This window comes from Arvicola amphibius, chromosome 9 (assembly GCF_903992535.2).
Source record: "Arvicola amphibius chromosome 9, mArvAmp1.2, whole genome shotgun sequence".
Classification (NCBI taxonomy): Eukaryota; Metazoa; Chordata; class Mammalia; order Rodentia; family Cricetidae; genus Arvicola; species Arvicola amphibius.
The window spans coordinates 123,148,340-123,162,315 of NC_052055.2; the positions used below are offsets into that span (position 1 = coordinate 123,148,340).

The window sequence follows — 13,976 nt, forward strand, 5'->3', positions numbered from 1 at the left end:
AGTGAAGGAAGCGGACGGAGAGAGAGCGAAGAGGAAAGAGCAGGGCCATCCCAGTTGAGGGCAGGAATGAGGAGCACGGAGGAAGAGACCGTGACGGGCATTCTGTCCCTCGCCAGCCTGCGCTGCGGCTGCCAGGGGGTGGCCTGTCTCTGGGACAAGTTAGCAGTGGTGGGTCCCCTCGCCCCCAACCCCAGTTACCCCCTACTTCCCTGTTCTCTCCTTCAGTCCGTGGCCAGTCCTTATGTGGGCGCCAGAGTCGATTAGCGCGGACCCCCTCCCCTTCCTCCTCCTTCTCCCAGCCCCCTCCCTTCTGCTCTCCTCCAGCCCCTTTCATCGGCTAGTCCATTCCCCTAATCCTGGCCCCCTCCCCTAATCCCCCCCCCATCCGACCCCAGGCCGGCTGCGGCTATTGTAAGGTGGAGAGAAGGGAGGGGAGCAGAGAAAGGAGGGGTGGGGGTGGGCCACCTGTTCCAAGACCCCCTTCCAAGGCCAGACTGGACAACAGGATGGGGCCAAGAACAAATCACCCTTGGGGGCCATAAGGACCCGGGGATTGGTGGGGGGGGCATGACTGGTGTTGCAGGACCAATGAAAGGGGGTGGGGACAGAATCCCCTCCCTCTGAAAAGACCCCGAGTGTCACGCACACACAGTGACATACACTCTTTCCTCTCACACCCGGCGGCGGGGGTTGCCCTGGGAGACCAGGCAGTGAAAGGGAGCAATCCTTCGGAAAGGGGAGAGAGGGGGAGGTGGGGAAGGGTCTGAGGGCTTGGACACAAGAAGAACCGGAGGTGGCAGGGAAGAGGATTTGGAATTTATTAGGGTCACAAGCACCCCTGCCTTCCACACACTGCCACCCCTTTTGTAGCCTGGGAACTTAGCGTCCTCGTCAGCAGGAGGCCAGGCAGTGGTGGGGGAGCAGCGAGCAGCGTCCAGCTTCCATGAGGCAGTTACAAGAAAAGACCTCCTGAGAGGGGCAGAAACATGGGAATGAATAAGTGCTTGGGTCACCGGTGAGGTATACGGATAGGCACCCACTTCTGTCCCTGGTCTAGAGAAGGGGCCTCTGCCCTTCGGGCTGCACGGTCCCCTCACTTTCTCATTCCAGCAGTCGAGGTTGTACTTTTCCGTCCCGTCCGCCCTCCCCCACGAAGGCCTCATACCAGAGACTTCCACTGAGGCCCCTGTGATATATCCACTGTCTTCAGATGCCAAGAACGCAACCACATCTGCCACATCTATGGGGACGGTGGGGAAAGGGCAGGCTCACTGCCTTAGATCCGGAGTGACTATACTCCCACATAACCCCAAGCCACACCAATCATGAATCCCTCTGCGACCTTTCCAAAAATATTACAGATTTAAAGATCTCTTCAAGTCCCCTCCTCAGAGCCTTCTCCCAACTCATGCTTACCCTCAGGGTCCCCCAAGTGTCCCAACGGGATCATTGCAGTCACCTGTAAGGAAACACTCTTGACGCTCGTTTCTTTTATGGACTTTTTCCCCCTCTTTTTTCATCCCTCACTAAGTACATGTCTGGAATACTCACCGTTTGCACTGTGCCCAGTAATCCCCCTCAAAGGCCGCCTCTGACTGCCCTCCACCCACAGCCTACCTTGTCCTTCACTTTCTCTGGCATTTTCTGGGTCATGGGTGTGGTAATGAACCCTGGGAGGACTGAGTTACATCGGATCCCATGTCTGTGGGAGGAAGAATGGATGCTGACCCTGGGAAAGACACTGACCCCTCCATCAGTAGGGTGTCCCGTTCTGACCCACCGTCCAAGTTCGCGGGCTGCAGTCTGGGTGAGCCCAATCACTCCCGCTTTGGAGGACGCATAGTTTGCTTGGCCAATATTCCCCACCTATGGTGAATCAGAGACCCAGGGTGAGTCAGGAGTCTCCAAGGGAGTCTTCCCAGTGCCCACGCGGCTAGCTGCCCTGGTCCAGCTCAACCTGACCTTTCCAATGATGCTACTGATGTTGATGATGGAGCCACGAGAGCCACTGGACACCAAAGCCTGGGCTGCAGCCTGAGTGACTAGGAAGGTGCCCTGGCACGAGAGGGTAATGAGCTGGCAAGATCAGCTGGGGTGGCAGCCCTCCTCCATCCAAGTCCTTCCCCCAGGCTGGGGGCGGGCACAAGGCACGGGTTCAGAGGTCACCACCTTGAGATTGACAGCTATGACTCTGTCCCAGTCTTCTTCTGACATGTGGAGCAGAAACTTATCGCGTGTGATGCCCGCACAGGACACAACGACAGATGGCGGGCGAGAAAAGCAGGCCTATGGGAGGGAGGGGGAAGGCTGACACCAAAGACCACAAAGGGCCGGGCCGAGGGCTGTGGGACACGGTGACTGGTTCACCTGCACTTGCTCCAGCAGGCGCCTGGCTGCGGGGGCCTGAGACACGTCCGCCTGGAAGGCGGCGTGCTTCCCGGCCTCGCTCCCCGAGCCGCCCAGCAGCCGCACGGTGTCCTGTGCCGCTGCCCCGTCCAGGTCGCAGGCGGCCACGGCAGCGCCCTCTTTCGCCAGGCGCACGCTGATCGCGCGGCCGATGCCGCTGCCCGCACCTGAGATGGGGGGGAGGGGGAGTCCGCGGTAGTGGGAAAGACGGACGGAAGTCAGAGGTCACGGGGCGCCAAGTTAATGAAACTCAGACAAAAGCGCCAGGGACCCCAGGAGTGGCGCTCGCTGACATGGCCCCGGCACCCCAACCGACCCTGGGAGGGACCCCCCTGAACCTGTGACCAGAGCCAGCGCGGAGCGGAGCCGGAGCTGAGACGCCATGGTGGCTGGGGGCGGGCGGGCCTAGTAGCCCAAGCCAATCCGAGCACATGGGGGCGTGGCGAGGGCCGAACCGGGTCCAATGGAAATCCCGTCAGCCATAGGACTTAGGCAGCCACCTCCCACTGTAGGGGCGTGGCCACCCACCACCCCTGGGGACTTGGGGAGTATGGGGAGACAAGGAACCCCACTCCCCCCAAAATCAAAGACTGCACGCGGGGCAGATCTAAGTACTTTATTTCTGATCATCGTGCCTCCTACCCATTCAAACAGTGATATAAAAGGAATAGAAACAAAAATAAATCAGGCGGTGAGATTTTACCAAGGAACATTCTCCCATCCCTCAACTTCCAAATCAGGACACACGATTGATGTCTACCCCACTCCTGTCTTCCTGAAGCCACCACAAACCAGTTCAGAAGGGGTCGGACCTTGGAGGACCCCTTGTGGCATGCTGGTTCTGGGAAAACAAGCAGGATAGGGACCACCAGGTGGGCTCCGGTCATCCCAGTCTTTCTCACCAACAACATTGTTGGGCAGTGTCCAACACTTTGGTCCCCCTGACCTGTCATTCTCCAAGGCTAAAACTCCTTCCTCTGGCGAGTTAACGCTGGCCAGTGCTCCCGACTGTCTTTATTTGGGAGTCAGGGGCGGCAGATTACCCCGCCCTCACTCGAGGTGGGCAATCAGCACCATCATGACAACTCCCCCCAGCAGGCCCAGCACCTCCAACAGTGACTGTAGTGGAGATGCCTCTCTCAACAGCTCAGGCAACACGGACACGGTTGCTACATAGATGAAACCACCAGCAGTGAATGGCAGAACCCAGCCAGGCCCGGCACCACCTGCCATCTCGCTGCCTACTGCCCCTCCTTCGGTGAGAAGGGCACACGCTGTGCCTGCCAGCGCTCCTACTGCAGTCAGGAGTTGCAGACGCATCGCCTGGTGGGCAGAAAAGAGAAAGGTCATCTACAGCCGAGGACTAGGGTGTCGGTGGGGACAGCTGTACAGGTGTGCACGCTTTTGGAAAGGTGGAGACTGTAAGGGGCTGGGGCAATGGCTCCATTGATAGTGTTTGCTGCACAGCGTGAGGACAGGAATCTGGACCCCGGGCACCTGCACAGAAAGGCAAGTGCGGTGGGGGTGTTTGCAAGCCCAGCACCAGGAAGCAGGGACAGACAGCTGCCTGGGGCTCCCTGGCCAGCACAGTCACCCAAGACCCCCAGCCCCAAAAGGTTGAATGAAAAGCAGTGGTGGCCGTGCATTTAACCCCAGCACTCGGGAGGCAGGGGCAGGGGCAGGCGGATCTCTGTGAGTTTGAGATCAGCCTGGTCTACAAGAGCGCGTTCCAGCTCCAAGGCTACAGAGAAACCCTGATTTGAAAAACAAAAAATAAATAAAAATTTTAAAAAAGGAAGAAAGGAAGCGAAGCACTAGAACACACATCTGAAACATCTTCCACCCTCTCCCCCAGCCCTTCCAGGCTGTGTGCACCAGGTTGCACATATGAGGGTCATGGCGCAACAGCACAGAGCAGAGGTGAAGGAAATAACTTGCCCCTTTCTAAAAGACTTGTCAATGGTAGGACAGCTTGTTAGGAACAAATGACAGGCAGTTGGCACCAACCTGTTTTTTGCTGCAGCCAGACTGTACCAAGATGGCAAAGTCCCCAACCTCATGAGGCACTTCATGTAGCAGGACTGTCATTGTGGTCAGGATCCCTAGCCCTCGGCCCCCACGAAAGGAAGCTCCAATGGCCAAACCATCTGTGAAGTTGTGGGCCAAGTCAGCAGCCAGGTTCAGATATCCAGACACACGCAAGTCTTTTGGAAAGAAAGAAGACAAGAAGACTGAAGGCCATACGTACCCCTTGGAATTGTCTAGATGCCAACATCACCTCCAGCACACATTCCATCCACCCACCCGTCCCTCACCTGAACCTGCTTTTTCTTCCTCTTCAGGGTTCTGAGGTTTCACTGACCCATCCTTCGGCCCATTCCCTCCTCTCCTTTTCCGCAATGTCCCTGCTCCCTTTTCTTCCTCCTCTGAGCTGGGCTTCTCCTTGGAAGGACACTCTGAGGGAGAACAGGAGTCGATCAGAGTGGGGACCGAGCCTTCAATGTGTCCTCCATAAGAAGCCTGCTCCACTGTAAGAGCCTACAGCTCTGTGGCAGGCTAGGTAGGCTCACCCTGTCTCCCGTGGCCGTGGCTCCCATGTCCGTGGCTGTGTCCGTGTCCTCCTTTCACATGTCTCACGAATTTCTCCACCACAAGGAAGGCGACAATCCCACTGAGAACCCACAGCCCCACAGACAGAATGGGGCCCTGTCCTGGGAGCAGAGGCATTGAAGCATGAGGAGATGCGGATTCCAGACTCCTCCTCCAGTGCAAGAGGCGAAGAACTGGAAGAGGCAGACACTCCCCAGCATCCCGATCCCCATTCCCATCTCTTTCTCACCACTGTGGGAGTGTCCATGTCCAGGCTGCTCCACAGCGTGGTGAGAATGAGGTTCTGCAAGAAGTAGAAAAAAGGGGAACACTTGGCACAGCGCATGTGCAGTTGAGGACTATTGGAAGATCTGGGGTCACAAAAGAGAAAGAACCCCCTTTCCTTCTAGAGAATAAATCATCTTAAGTTTCTGAGGTAGCATCGAGGTTACTTACCCAGAGCATGAGGAATGAGGTGCAGGAAGGCATCACCCAGGAGCCCCCCAGAGGCAAAACTGAGCAGGACCTGGAGCAGGGAGCGATGCCTGGGAGAATTGGACTCCACTGGGATGAGGAAGAGCACGAAGAACGGAGCCGCAGAGATTAGCACTGTGGCCCCCAGGGCCTGGGGAAAGGAGTCACAAGTCACATATGAAGTTTTCCAAAGACTAAGAACCAGTCCCTCTTCCCCACGTCCCCAGGGGACTCACATAGGCCCAAAGAGAGACAGTGTCCAGGTGGTGCTTGGCGCTTGGAGCCCCCGTCTCCCGAGAGGCTCCGTGGCTACGTTCACGGGCAAGTCCATGTCCTCTGTGGTGGACGCTATCATGGGAGTGACCATGGCTATGGCCATGATGCAAATCCTCATGTAAATGTTCATGGTCGTGGCTGTGGGCATGCCCATGCCAGATGCTCTCATGAGTGTGGCCATGGCCATGGGCATGGCTGTGGCCATGGTGGAAATCCTCAGGTGAGTGCCCGTGCCCGTGGCCATGGAAGTCCTCTTCCACGTCTTGGTGCGGGTCACCATGACCCCCGTGTCCAGCCACCAGCAGCCCCATAGCCGCCCAGGTCAGCAGTCCCACAGCCACCCAGCGGGGGACCCGGAGGCCCTCGGCCATCGCGCTGACCGGAGGGACAGACGACGACTCTTCTCCCTAAGCGGGGTCCGCTTCCCTGCACTTGTGCCCTTCCGCCACCCCTGGATGGCTCGCCCCCGTCTCACATTGTCCCCAAAGCGGGTTCTCTCGCTCCCGACACCCCACCCGGATGCAGACCCCCTCCCCCCCACCGACACCGCTCTAGCCTGCGATCCGCAGCTCCACGGTCTCTCTGGGCCCTCGTCTCTATGGCCCACGGTTGGGGCGAGGGGGGAAAGGCCTGCAAAGCGCCGCAAGGCAGCGGCGGGGAGTCCTCACCGGCTCCGGGATCCTCTCGGTTCTCCGTGTGCTGGGACGTGGCAGTCACGCCTCGAGCTCCCGCGAGATCAGGAAGTTCCTGCCGGCCCGCACCCCGCTACCTTTACCAACATGGCGGCGCCCCGTGGACGGCGCGGCCGCGCCCCCAGCGCGCATGCGCAGGGCCGGGGTCATCCGAGGGGACGGCGGGCGCGGGAGCTGACGGGCGGGCGGAGACCGCCTCCTCCGTTCCCACTTCGGCGAAGGGGCGGGAGCTCGCGACGAGACTTCCCGTCCGCACCAAGATGGCGGCCGCCCCGGTGCCGTCACCCCGGTGCCGAGCCGAGCGCGGCGCCTGAGCCCGCTGTCCCCGGCGGCGCTCCACGAGTTCCCCCGCTCAGCCCCCCGCGCGTCCCGGGCGTCTGTCGGGCTCCCCCCGACTCTCGGGCCCGGCGTCATGTCTTGGGCGGCTCGTCCGCCCTTCCTCCCGCCGCGACATGCCGCGGGGCAGTGTGGGCCGGTGGGGGTGAGGAAAGAGATGCATTGTGGGGTCGCGTCCCGGTGGCGGCGGAGGCGGCCCTGGCTGGATCCCGCGGCGGCCGGAGAGCAGCAGACCCCGGAGCCGGAGCCGGGGGACGCTGGCCGGGACGGGATGGGCGACAGCGGGCGGGGTGAGTGTCCCGTGGGTCCCGGCCGGCGCCCCCCGCGCCCCCTCCCCGCGCGCCCGCCCCCTTGTTTGTAAACACGCGCCCTCGCCCTCCCGAGGCCCAGCGCCCTCCCCCGGGGCGGGGCGCGGCGGGGGAGCTTCCGCCCTGCAGGTGCGGTCGGGCCGGGCCTGCTGCAGGTATCGGGCGTGGGAAGGACACCGTTCCCCTTGGGCTGGAGGACTCCGGGCGTCCGAAGGCTGAGCTTGCGCCCCGGGACCTGGGATCTCGTCCATGCTCTCCGCCCCGAATGTTCTGAGTTGGGAACGAGGGGGTCACTGGTCCACCGGCACGTGCTTCCCCACCCCACCCCCGAGGTCAGCCTGGGATGACCCAGGAGTCTCCGGCTGAACTGGCTCCCTCTGGTCAACCGCCTCCCCTCGCGACCGTGAGGAGTGAAATTGTTGTTTGACAGCTTGGTATTTCTGAACTCCGGGGTCGTGGGGTGTGGTGGGTCAGGGAGAATTAAAGTGTCCATTTGGATGATCAAAAGACTCAACTTTCTCTTCTTGTCTCTCCTGTGTGTCTGCCTGTGTGTACCTCCCTCTCAGATTCCCGAAGCCCAGACAGCTCCTCCCCAAATCCCCTTTCCCAGGGGATCCCCCCCTCTTCTCCTCCTGGCCCACCTCTTACCCCTTCGGCACCTCCACCTCCAATGCCACCCCCTCCACTGGGCTCCCCCTTCCCAGTCATCAGCTCTTCCATGGGGTCCCCTGGTCTGCCCCCTCCGGCTCCCCCAGGATTCTCCGGGCCTGTCAGCAGTCCTCAGGTGAGAGGTCGTGACCTACTTACTGCCTCTCTGCTTTCATTTCCCTGTTTCCACCTTCTAAGCCCCTCCCTACCATCTTTATGTGGACTTCCCCATGACCCCTTGACCTTTCTGGTTCTCCAATCCTAGCTGCCCTGTGGTCTCAGACCCCTTGCTCTTCCTGAAGTGAGCAGTGTTTCCGTGCATGCTTCTTCCTAGCCCTATTTTGAAAACAAACAAAAACCCTGAGCCCAAAGGGAATATTTGTGATGTCCTTTTCAGCTCACAGTGACTTTCTGCCCTTTTGGTTCTGTGCCCTTCCGGGCCGCTGTGCCACACACTTACAGAAGGGTGGATATCCATTCTTGGGGTTATGCTTAAGGAAAGGCCCTTTACATTAGACCATAATGTTGCCAGTACCTTCCGGGATGGTTTCCCTGATATCTGAGAGCTTCCCAAGAGCCTTCTGTGACTTCCCTGTTCCCCCATCCCAGATAAACTCCACAGTGTCGCTCCCTGGGGGCGGGTCCGGCCCCCCTGAAGATGTGAAGCCACCGGTCTTAGGGGTCCGGGGCCTGCACTGTCCACCCCCTCCAGGTGGCCCTGGGGCTGGCAAACGGCTGTGTGCAATCTGCGGGGATCGAAGCTCAGGTATGAGGCTCAGCCCAGGTGCAGAGAAGGAAAGAACATAAGAGACTTTACCACTGCCTGTGGGCGTCCATGGCTTCCTGAGGGTGGTCAGAGCAAGGAGACCTGTGGGACCTTTAGATTCCTAGCAGATGCAGGTAGGGGCAGTCGGAAAGGGGCTGAGGAGGTGACTGACTTGTCTCGCCTTGTGAGCTGCTCTGTGTTTGGGAAGGGTTCAGCCTTGGATCCCCTGTGGGCAGGTCGTCTTCACTAGTCCCTGCCACACTTCTCCCCCTGTAGGCAAGCACTATGGTGTTTACAGCTGCGAGGGCTGCAAGGGCTTCTTCAAACGCACCATCCGGAAGGACCTGACCTACTCCTGCCGCGATAACAAAGACTGCACGGTGGACAAGCGCCAGCGCAACCGTTGTCAGTACTGCCGCTATCAGAAGTGCCTGGCCACTGGCATGAAAAGGGAGGGTAAGGAGCTGCCTCTGCCAGCGGGAGAGCCTCCATGCCTCTCTCCTCCAGGGGGCGAAGTTTCTTTTCTCTTTCCTGTCCTCAGCTTAGTCTTGGGTACCTTACTCTGTCTCCAAGTTCCTATTTTAACGATTGCTCCTCAGGGTTAATCCTGTGATGCTGTGGACTCTCTAAGCTTGCTTTGGGATTACCCAGGCCTCTGCTCTCTCTTCTCCTCTTCATACAGCCCCTGTCTCGCTTTGATCCTACGTTCTTTCTTCGGTCTCCCAGTCTTTCCTTGAACCCTCAATACTCTACCCTATTAAGCTACGGAATCACTGAAGAGGTCAGGACTTGGCATCTCTCTTCTCTGAAACTAAGTAAATCTGATGCCTGGAATGTTAAGAGACATTTTAGGGCTTATTTTGGTCCGATCCTTGCTTTAAAGAAGATAAATCTTGGCGTTCCCAAGGTCACACGATGACAGAGTGGCAGGACCAGAGTCAGAACACACCCTCCAAAGACCTGGACCCAGGTCACCAAGATGATGACATCATCTGTAGTCAGCAGAGCATAGGGTTTGCCGTCAGCCATGTCTGAAGTCAAGCGTGTAACTGGTCGTGTATTGCATGAAATTAGGAGGCTATGTCTTTAGCCTCGGGTTTCTCATCCTTAAACCTGGGGGCAGGAACCCACGAGGCCATTAAGACGCTCCAGTACATGTTAAAGCACGTTGGCACATTTTTAGCATATCACTGACCCTATTAAATGCAGATTCTTCTCCGATTCTTTCACCTGTCTATTGCCAGTTGGACCTCTTTATCTGCCTATTTAATTACTTATGTGTGTATTTATTTGTGGTGATGGGGATAGAGCCCTGGGTCTCGTGTGTACTTGGCAGGTGCTCTCACTGAGAGTGCTTTGTTTTCCGATTTCCCAGTCTTATGTTTCTAATCACCTCTGGCTGCCATACCTCCAGGGACATCAGACCCTCCTAGATGGCTTCCAATTCTGCATTTTTCCCTCCCCACCCCACAGCGGTACAGGAAGAGCGGCAACGGGGGAAAGACAAGGACGGGGACGGGGACGGGGCTGGGGGAGCCCCTGAGGAGATGCCTGTGGACAGGATCCTGGAGGCAGAGCTTGCTGTGGAGCAGAAGAGTGACCAAGGCGTTGAGGGTCCCGGGGGGACCGGGGGTAGCGGCAGCAGCGTGAGTGATGGGGTTGATCCCTTCTCCCTCAGGTGGGGGTTGGGCAAGGAGTTGAGGTGTGTGTGCTCTGCCTCTCCTCTTCCTCCCTTCCTCCCCTCTGCACTTTGCCCTGGACTGGAAGTGAGCCAGGTGTAGTGGCACTTGCCTATAATCCCAGCACTTGGGAGACAGAGACAAGTGGATCTCTGTGCGTTCAAGGCCAGCCTGGTCTACATGGCAAGTTCCAGGCCAGTCAGGAGCACATAGCGAGACCCTGTCTCAAGAAGTCTATCTCTGATGTGGGGTGAGAGCTCCCTCACCTCTGCTTCCACTGGAACATCCAGAGCAGAGCAGAACCTAAATCAGAGCTGGGTTCAGCCGGGGCTTGCAGGGTTGAAGAGGAGTGCCACAACCTCCAGCAGGGACGGTGACTCCGCCCTCCTGTGCATCTTCTGGTCTCTGCAGCCGAATGACCCAGTGACTAACATCTGCCAGGCAGCTGACAAGCAACTGTTCACACTTGTCGAGTGGGCGAAGAGGATCCCACACTTCTCCTCCCTACCTCTGGATGACCAGGTCATATTGCTACGGGCAGGTCAGTGACCTTGACTTTCTTTGACCTCTTGACATTTGACCCCTCTTTCTCCTGACCTTCAGTGACCCTAGTAGCCTTCTCTTGCATATTCAGGGAGCTTGACTTGCTGACTTGCCCCTATTTTCTTTGTGCATTGGATCCCATGACCTGGTGTCTGCCTGCTGACTCTTGGTGCCCTCGGGCCCCTAGGCTGGAATGAGCTTCTCATTGCCTCCTTCTCCCACCGGTCCATTGATGTCCGAGATGGCATCCTTCTGGCCACGGGTCTTCACGTGCACAGAAACTCAGCCCATTCCGCAGGCGTGGGAGCCATCTTTGATCGGTCAGTGGCCCTTGGCCAGGCTGTCCTGTAGCTAGAAGGGGTGGGGCGATAGACTGGTCCATGTCCAAGGCTGGCTGAGCTGTGACCTTTGAGTGACCTGCAGGTCCCTCTCCAGGGTGCTGACAGAGCTAGTGTCCAAAATGCGCGACATGAGGATGGACAAGACGGAGCTCGGCTGCCTGCGGGCGATCATTCTGTTTAATCCAGGTATGACGAGGCCACCCTGGAGCCGCCTCTTCTCCAGCCCCCCCCCCCCCAGTAAGACCCTCAGCCTAGAAATGTCTTAGCTGACCTTCCCCTTCTGACCGGGTCCCACAAACTCAGCTGGCCTCAGTTCCCTGAGGGGCATCTTGAGGGCCCCATCTGCAGGTCTGTCCTGAGGATCCCATCTGCACATCCGTCCTGACTTGACTCACCTGCCTTTTTCCTCTTGCTCTTCCTCCTTTACCATCCCAGATGCCAAGGGCCTCTCCAATCCTGGTGAGGTGGAGGTCCTGCGGGAGAAGGTCTATGCATCACTGGAGACCTACTGCAAGCAGAAGTACCCCGAGCAGCAAGGCCGGTGAGAGGGGCTCCTGGGCTGTGGCCCCCCAGAGGGTGAGGCTGGAGTATGTCCAGGGCCTGGCTGGCACTGGCGCTCACTCCCTTCTGCCCCACCTCAGGTTCGCCAAGCTGCTGCTACGTCTTCCTGCCCTCCGCTCCATCGGCCTCAAGTGTCTGGAGCACCTCTTCTTCTTCAAGCTCATTGGCGACACCCCCATTGACACCTTCCTTATGGAGATGCTTGAGGCTCCCCACCAGCTAGCCTGAACCCAGACGCACACGCGTGCTCCTCAGCGGGGAGCCCTGTGGAGAGGACTGCGCCTGGGCGGGAGGGAGGGCCCGGGCCCAGCCGGAGCCATGCACAAGTGGTGCGAGCAGGAGGGCACTAATGCAGCCTGCAAGGGGTCTGGTCCCTTAGCAGCGTGTGCCCGGTCCCCGAGTCAGATGGGACCCAGATCCCTGTGACCACTACATGTCTACCTTCAGTGGCCTTGAGTTTCCCGTGATGTCGGTGATTGCTCATCCTGGCTCACCGAGCACAAAGCACTGGCCCTGGTCCTGGGACCCTGCTCCCTTCAAGAGCGGGATGGAGCTCCTCTAGAAAGGGTGTTGTGGGGCAAGCCCCCGAGCTGATGGTCTTCGGAGCAGGGCTCTGACAGCCCTTCATACCCCAGCCTGACAGAGGGGGGCAGAGGCGCCTGCCTCCTGTAGCTCCCTTTGCGGCACACTGCAGTCAGACTGAAGAATAAAGGGTGGCGGTAAAGGGGCTGGCGGAGATGGAGGACTGACTGCTATTTTAATCTCCTGTGAGGAGAGACTGGGAGTTAGACTCAAAGAAGTACTGTATATCCCCAGGCTGGCCTAGATGCCAGGGCTGGAGGTGGCATGTGGGCAAGGGGGCCCTTCAGGTGGTCTGCCCCTGTGGCTTTCCGGGCACTGCCTTCCTCATCTCACTGGCTCGTGGAAGGGGTCTGGGCAGTGAGGAGGGCGCTGATTTGGGTGGCCTTTCCTTTTACAGCTGTCCCTACCCACTCCTCAGCACACAGGCTGGGGACTGGGGACGAGAACTGATGGGGATGGCCAACCTTCAGAGATGGGTGCTGGGCTGCATGGGTTTTACCCCGGGGTCTCTTTTCGGGGGAGGCTCCCTCCCCCGCTTTCTCTTGCACATAAAATCGCTTTCCAGTTAAAATAGCTGTTTTCTGGACTGAGGTAACTGGGCGGTGGGCACCGTGGCATCGTCTAGGTGTAGGAATTTTTCGTGAGAAACCCTGACATGCTCCGTGGGTGCCGCAGGGCCGACCCGAGGTTCCCTGGGGCTGCAGAGGCGGTGCAGGGTGGGAGACACAAGGCGTGCTTTGTCGGGAGGGGGAGAGGGTGTGCCAGGTTGGGGGCGGGGCTGCCCACGGAGAAGGGAGACCGGCTGCTTCTCAAAGGCGCCTTGTTCGCGGGTGCCCTCCCAGCGCCAGCGGGCGGCGGCGGCTCGCTCGCTCCAGCTTTCTCCCCGGCTGCCCCGCAGGCTCCGGGCAGACCCGGCGCTGTGCCCACGCGAAGGGGTGCGCTGGTCTCAGCGCTGCCCTCCTGGAGCGGACACGTCCCTGAGTGACCCTTCTGTCAGACCCTTCTGGCAGTATCGCCTGTCCCCTCGTCAAGGTCCTGTGCCCCTTTTCACTGTTTACCTCATCCAGTTTCTATCTTCTCATTTGCCTATCTCTGACCTCTGCTCCGCAAGGCGACCCCACACACCCCCACGTTTGGGTCGCTATCTATAGCTGGGTCTATAAACAACCCGCCCAGGACTGCTCTGTAATTACATGGGGCGGGTCGAAGGAGGTAATTACGGAGACCTGATTACGAGTGGGCGTGGGGCGGTCGCTGTAGGCCCGCCCCTTATGTCCCACTGTGCCCTGAGTCCCTCCCCGGACTCCGCAGAGGGGCCCTGGGCCCCCAAGGGCAGGGACCGTTGTGTGTGTGACAGGACCATAGGGTCCTAAAAAGAAAGGAGCTAGAGAAGGTATATTGTGTTCCCCCAAAGACATTGAGGGTGCACACAGACCATCTAATCCCTCCAGGAATAGGGGTGTACCCTTCCAGGGCCAGCGAGTGAGGAGAGGTTCTCCCCACCACTTTCCCCTGCCCAGGTGGAGATCGGGGGTGGGGTTTCCCTTTGGTGGCTGTGGGCGGGCGCCTAGAGGCGGGGGCCGGACCTAGGGGCGGGGGCGAGCTGGGGTCCCTGAGCTGCCAGGGTGGCCAGGGGCACACAGTAGCAGCCACCGCGGAGGAGCAAGCAGCAGTGACAAGCAAGCAGACGTCCCCTCAACAGCACCTTGCTGCATGGAGTTGACCACTGAAAGCTGCTGACATCCCTGGGTCCTGGTTCTAAGGCTCAGCACACT

General features: G+C 59.1%; 3 protein-coding genes across 6 annotated transcripts; 1 reads left to right on the top strand and 2 right to left on the bottom strand.

Moving 5' to 3' along the window:
* Positions 1-794: 794 nt before the first annotated feature.
* Positions 795-2,830, bottom strand: Hsd17b8 (hydroxysteroid 17-beta dehydrogenase 8). Its single transcript, XM_038342245.1, has 9 exons — positions 2,745-2,830; positions 2,368-2,573; positions 2,170-2,286; positions 1,963-2,055; positions 1,781-1,866; positions 1,618-1,702; positions 1,417-1,459; positions 1,166-1,240; positions 795-969 (listed from the first exon to the last, which is right to left on the bottom strand). The coding sequence occupies exons 1-9, from the start codon at positions 2,788-2,790 to the stop codon at positions 953-955; spliced, it is 768 nt and encodes a 255-aa protein (XP_038198173.1). The 5' UTR covers positions 2,791-2,830; the 3' UTR covers positions 795-952.
* Positions 2,831-3,007: 177 nt separating this feature from the next.
* On the bottom strand, positions 3,008-6,495 carry Slc39a7 (solute carrier family 39 member 7). The gene is made up of 7 exons (XM_038342244.1): positions 5,706-6,495; positions 5,452-5,620; positions 5,246-5,299; positions 4,977-5,117; positions 4,722-4,862; positions 4,414-4,610; positions 3,008-3,729 (listed from the first exon to the last, which is right to left on the bottom strand). The coding sequence occupies exons 1-7, from the start codon at positions 6,114-6,116 to the stop codon at positions 3,457-3,459; spliced, it is 1,386 nt and encodes a 461-aa protein (XP_038198172.1). The 5' UTR covers positions 6,117-6,495; the 3' UTR covers positions 3,008-3,456.
* A 175-nt stretch (positions 6,496-6,670) lies between these two features.
* Positions 6,671-12,774, top strand: Rxrb (retinoid X receptor beta). Of its 4 annotated transcripts, none has more exons than XM_038342240.2 (10): positions 6,671-7,063; positions 7,648-7,865; positions 8,339-8,495; positions 8,772-8,951; positions 9,969-10,141; positions 10,586-10,715; positions 10,905-11,037; positions 11,141-11,244; positions 11,494-11,599; positions 11,700-12,774. In XM_038342240.2, the coding sequence occupies exons 1-10, from the start codon at positions 6,850-6,852 to the stop codon at positions 11,845-11,847; spliced, it is 1,563 nt and encodes a 520-aa protein (XP_038198168.1). In that variant the 5' UTR covers positions 6,671-6,849; the 3' UTR covers positions 11,848-12,774. The 4 variants fall into 4 exon arrangements, with proteins under 4 accessions (XP_038198168.1, XP_038198169.1, XP_038198170.1 ...); XM_038342241.2 differs by having other exon boundaries at positions 6,709-7,063; positions 11,153-11,244; XM_038342242.2 differs by lacking the exon at positions 6,671-7,063 and adding an exon at positions 7,173-7,515.
* The last annotated feature ends 1,202 nt before the right edge of the window (positions 12,775-13,976 follow it).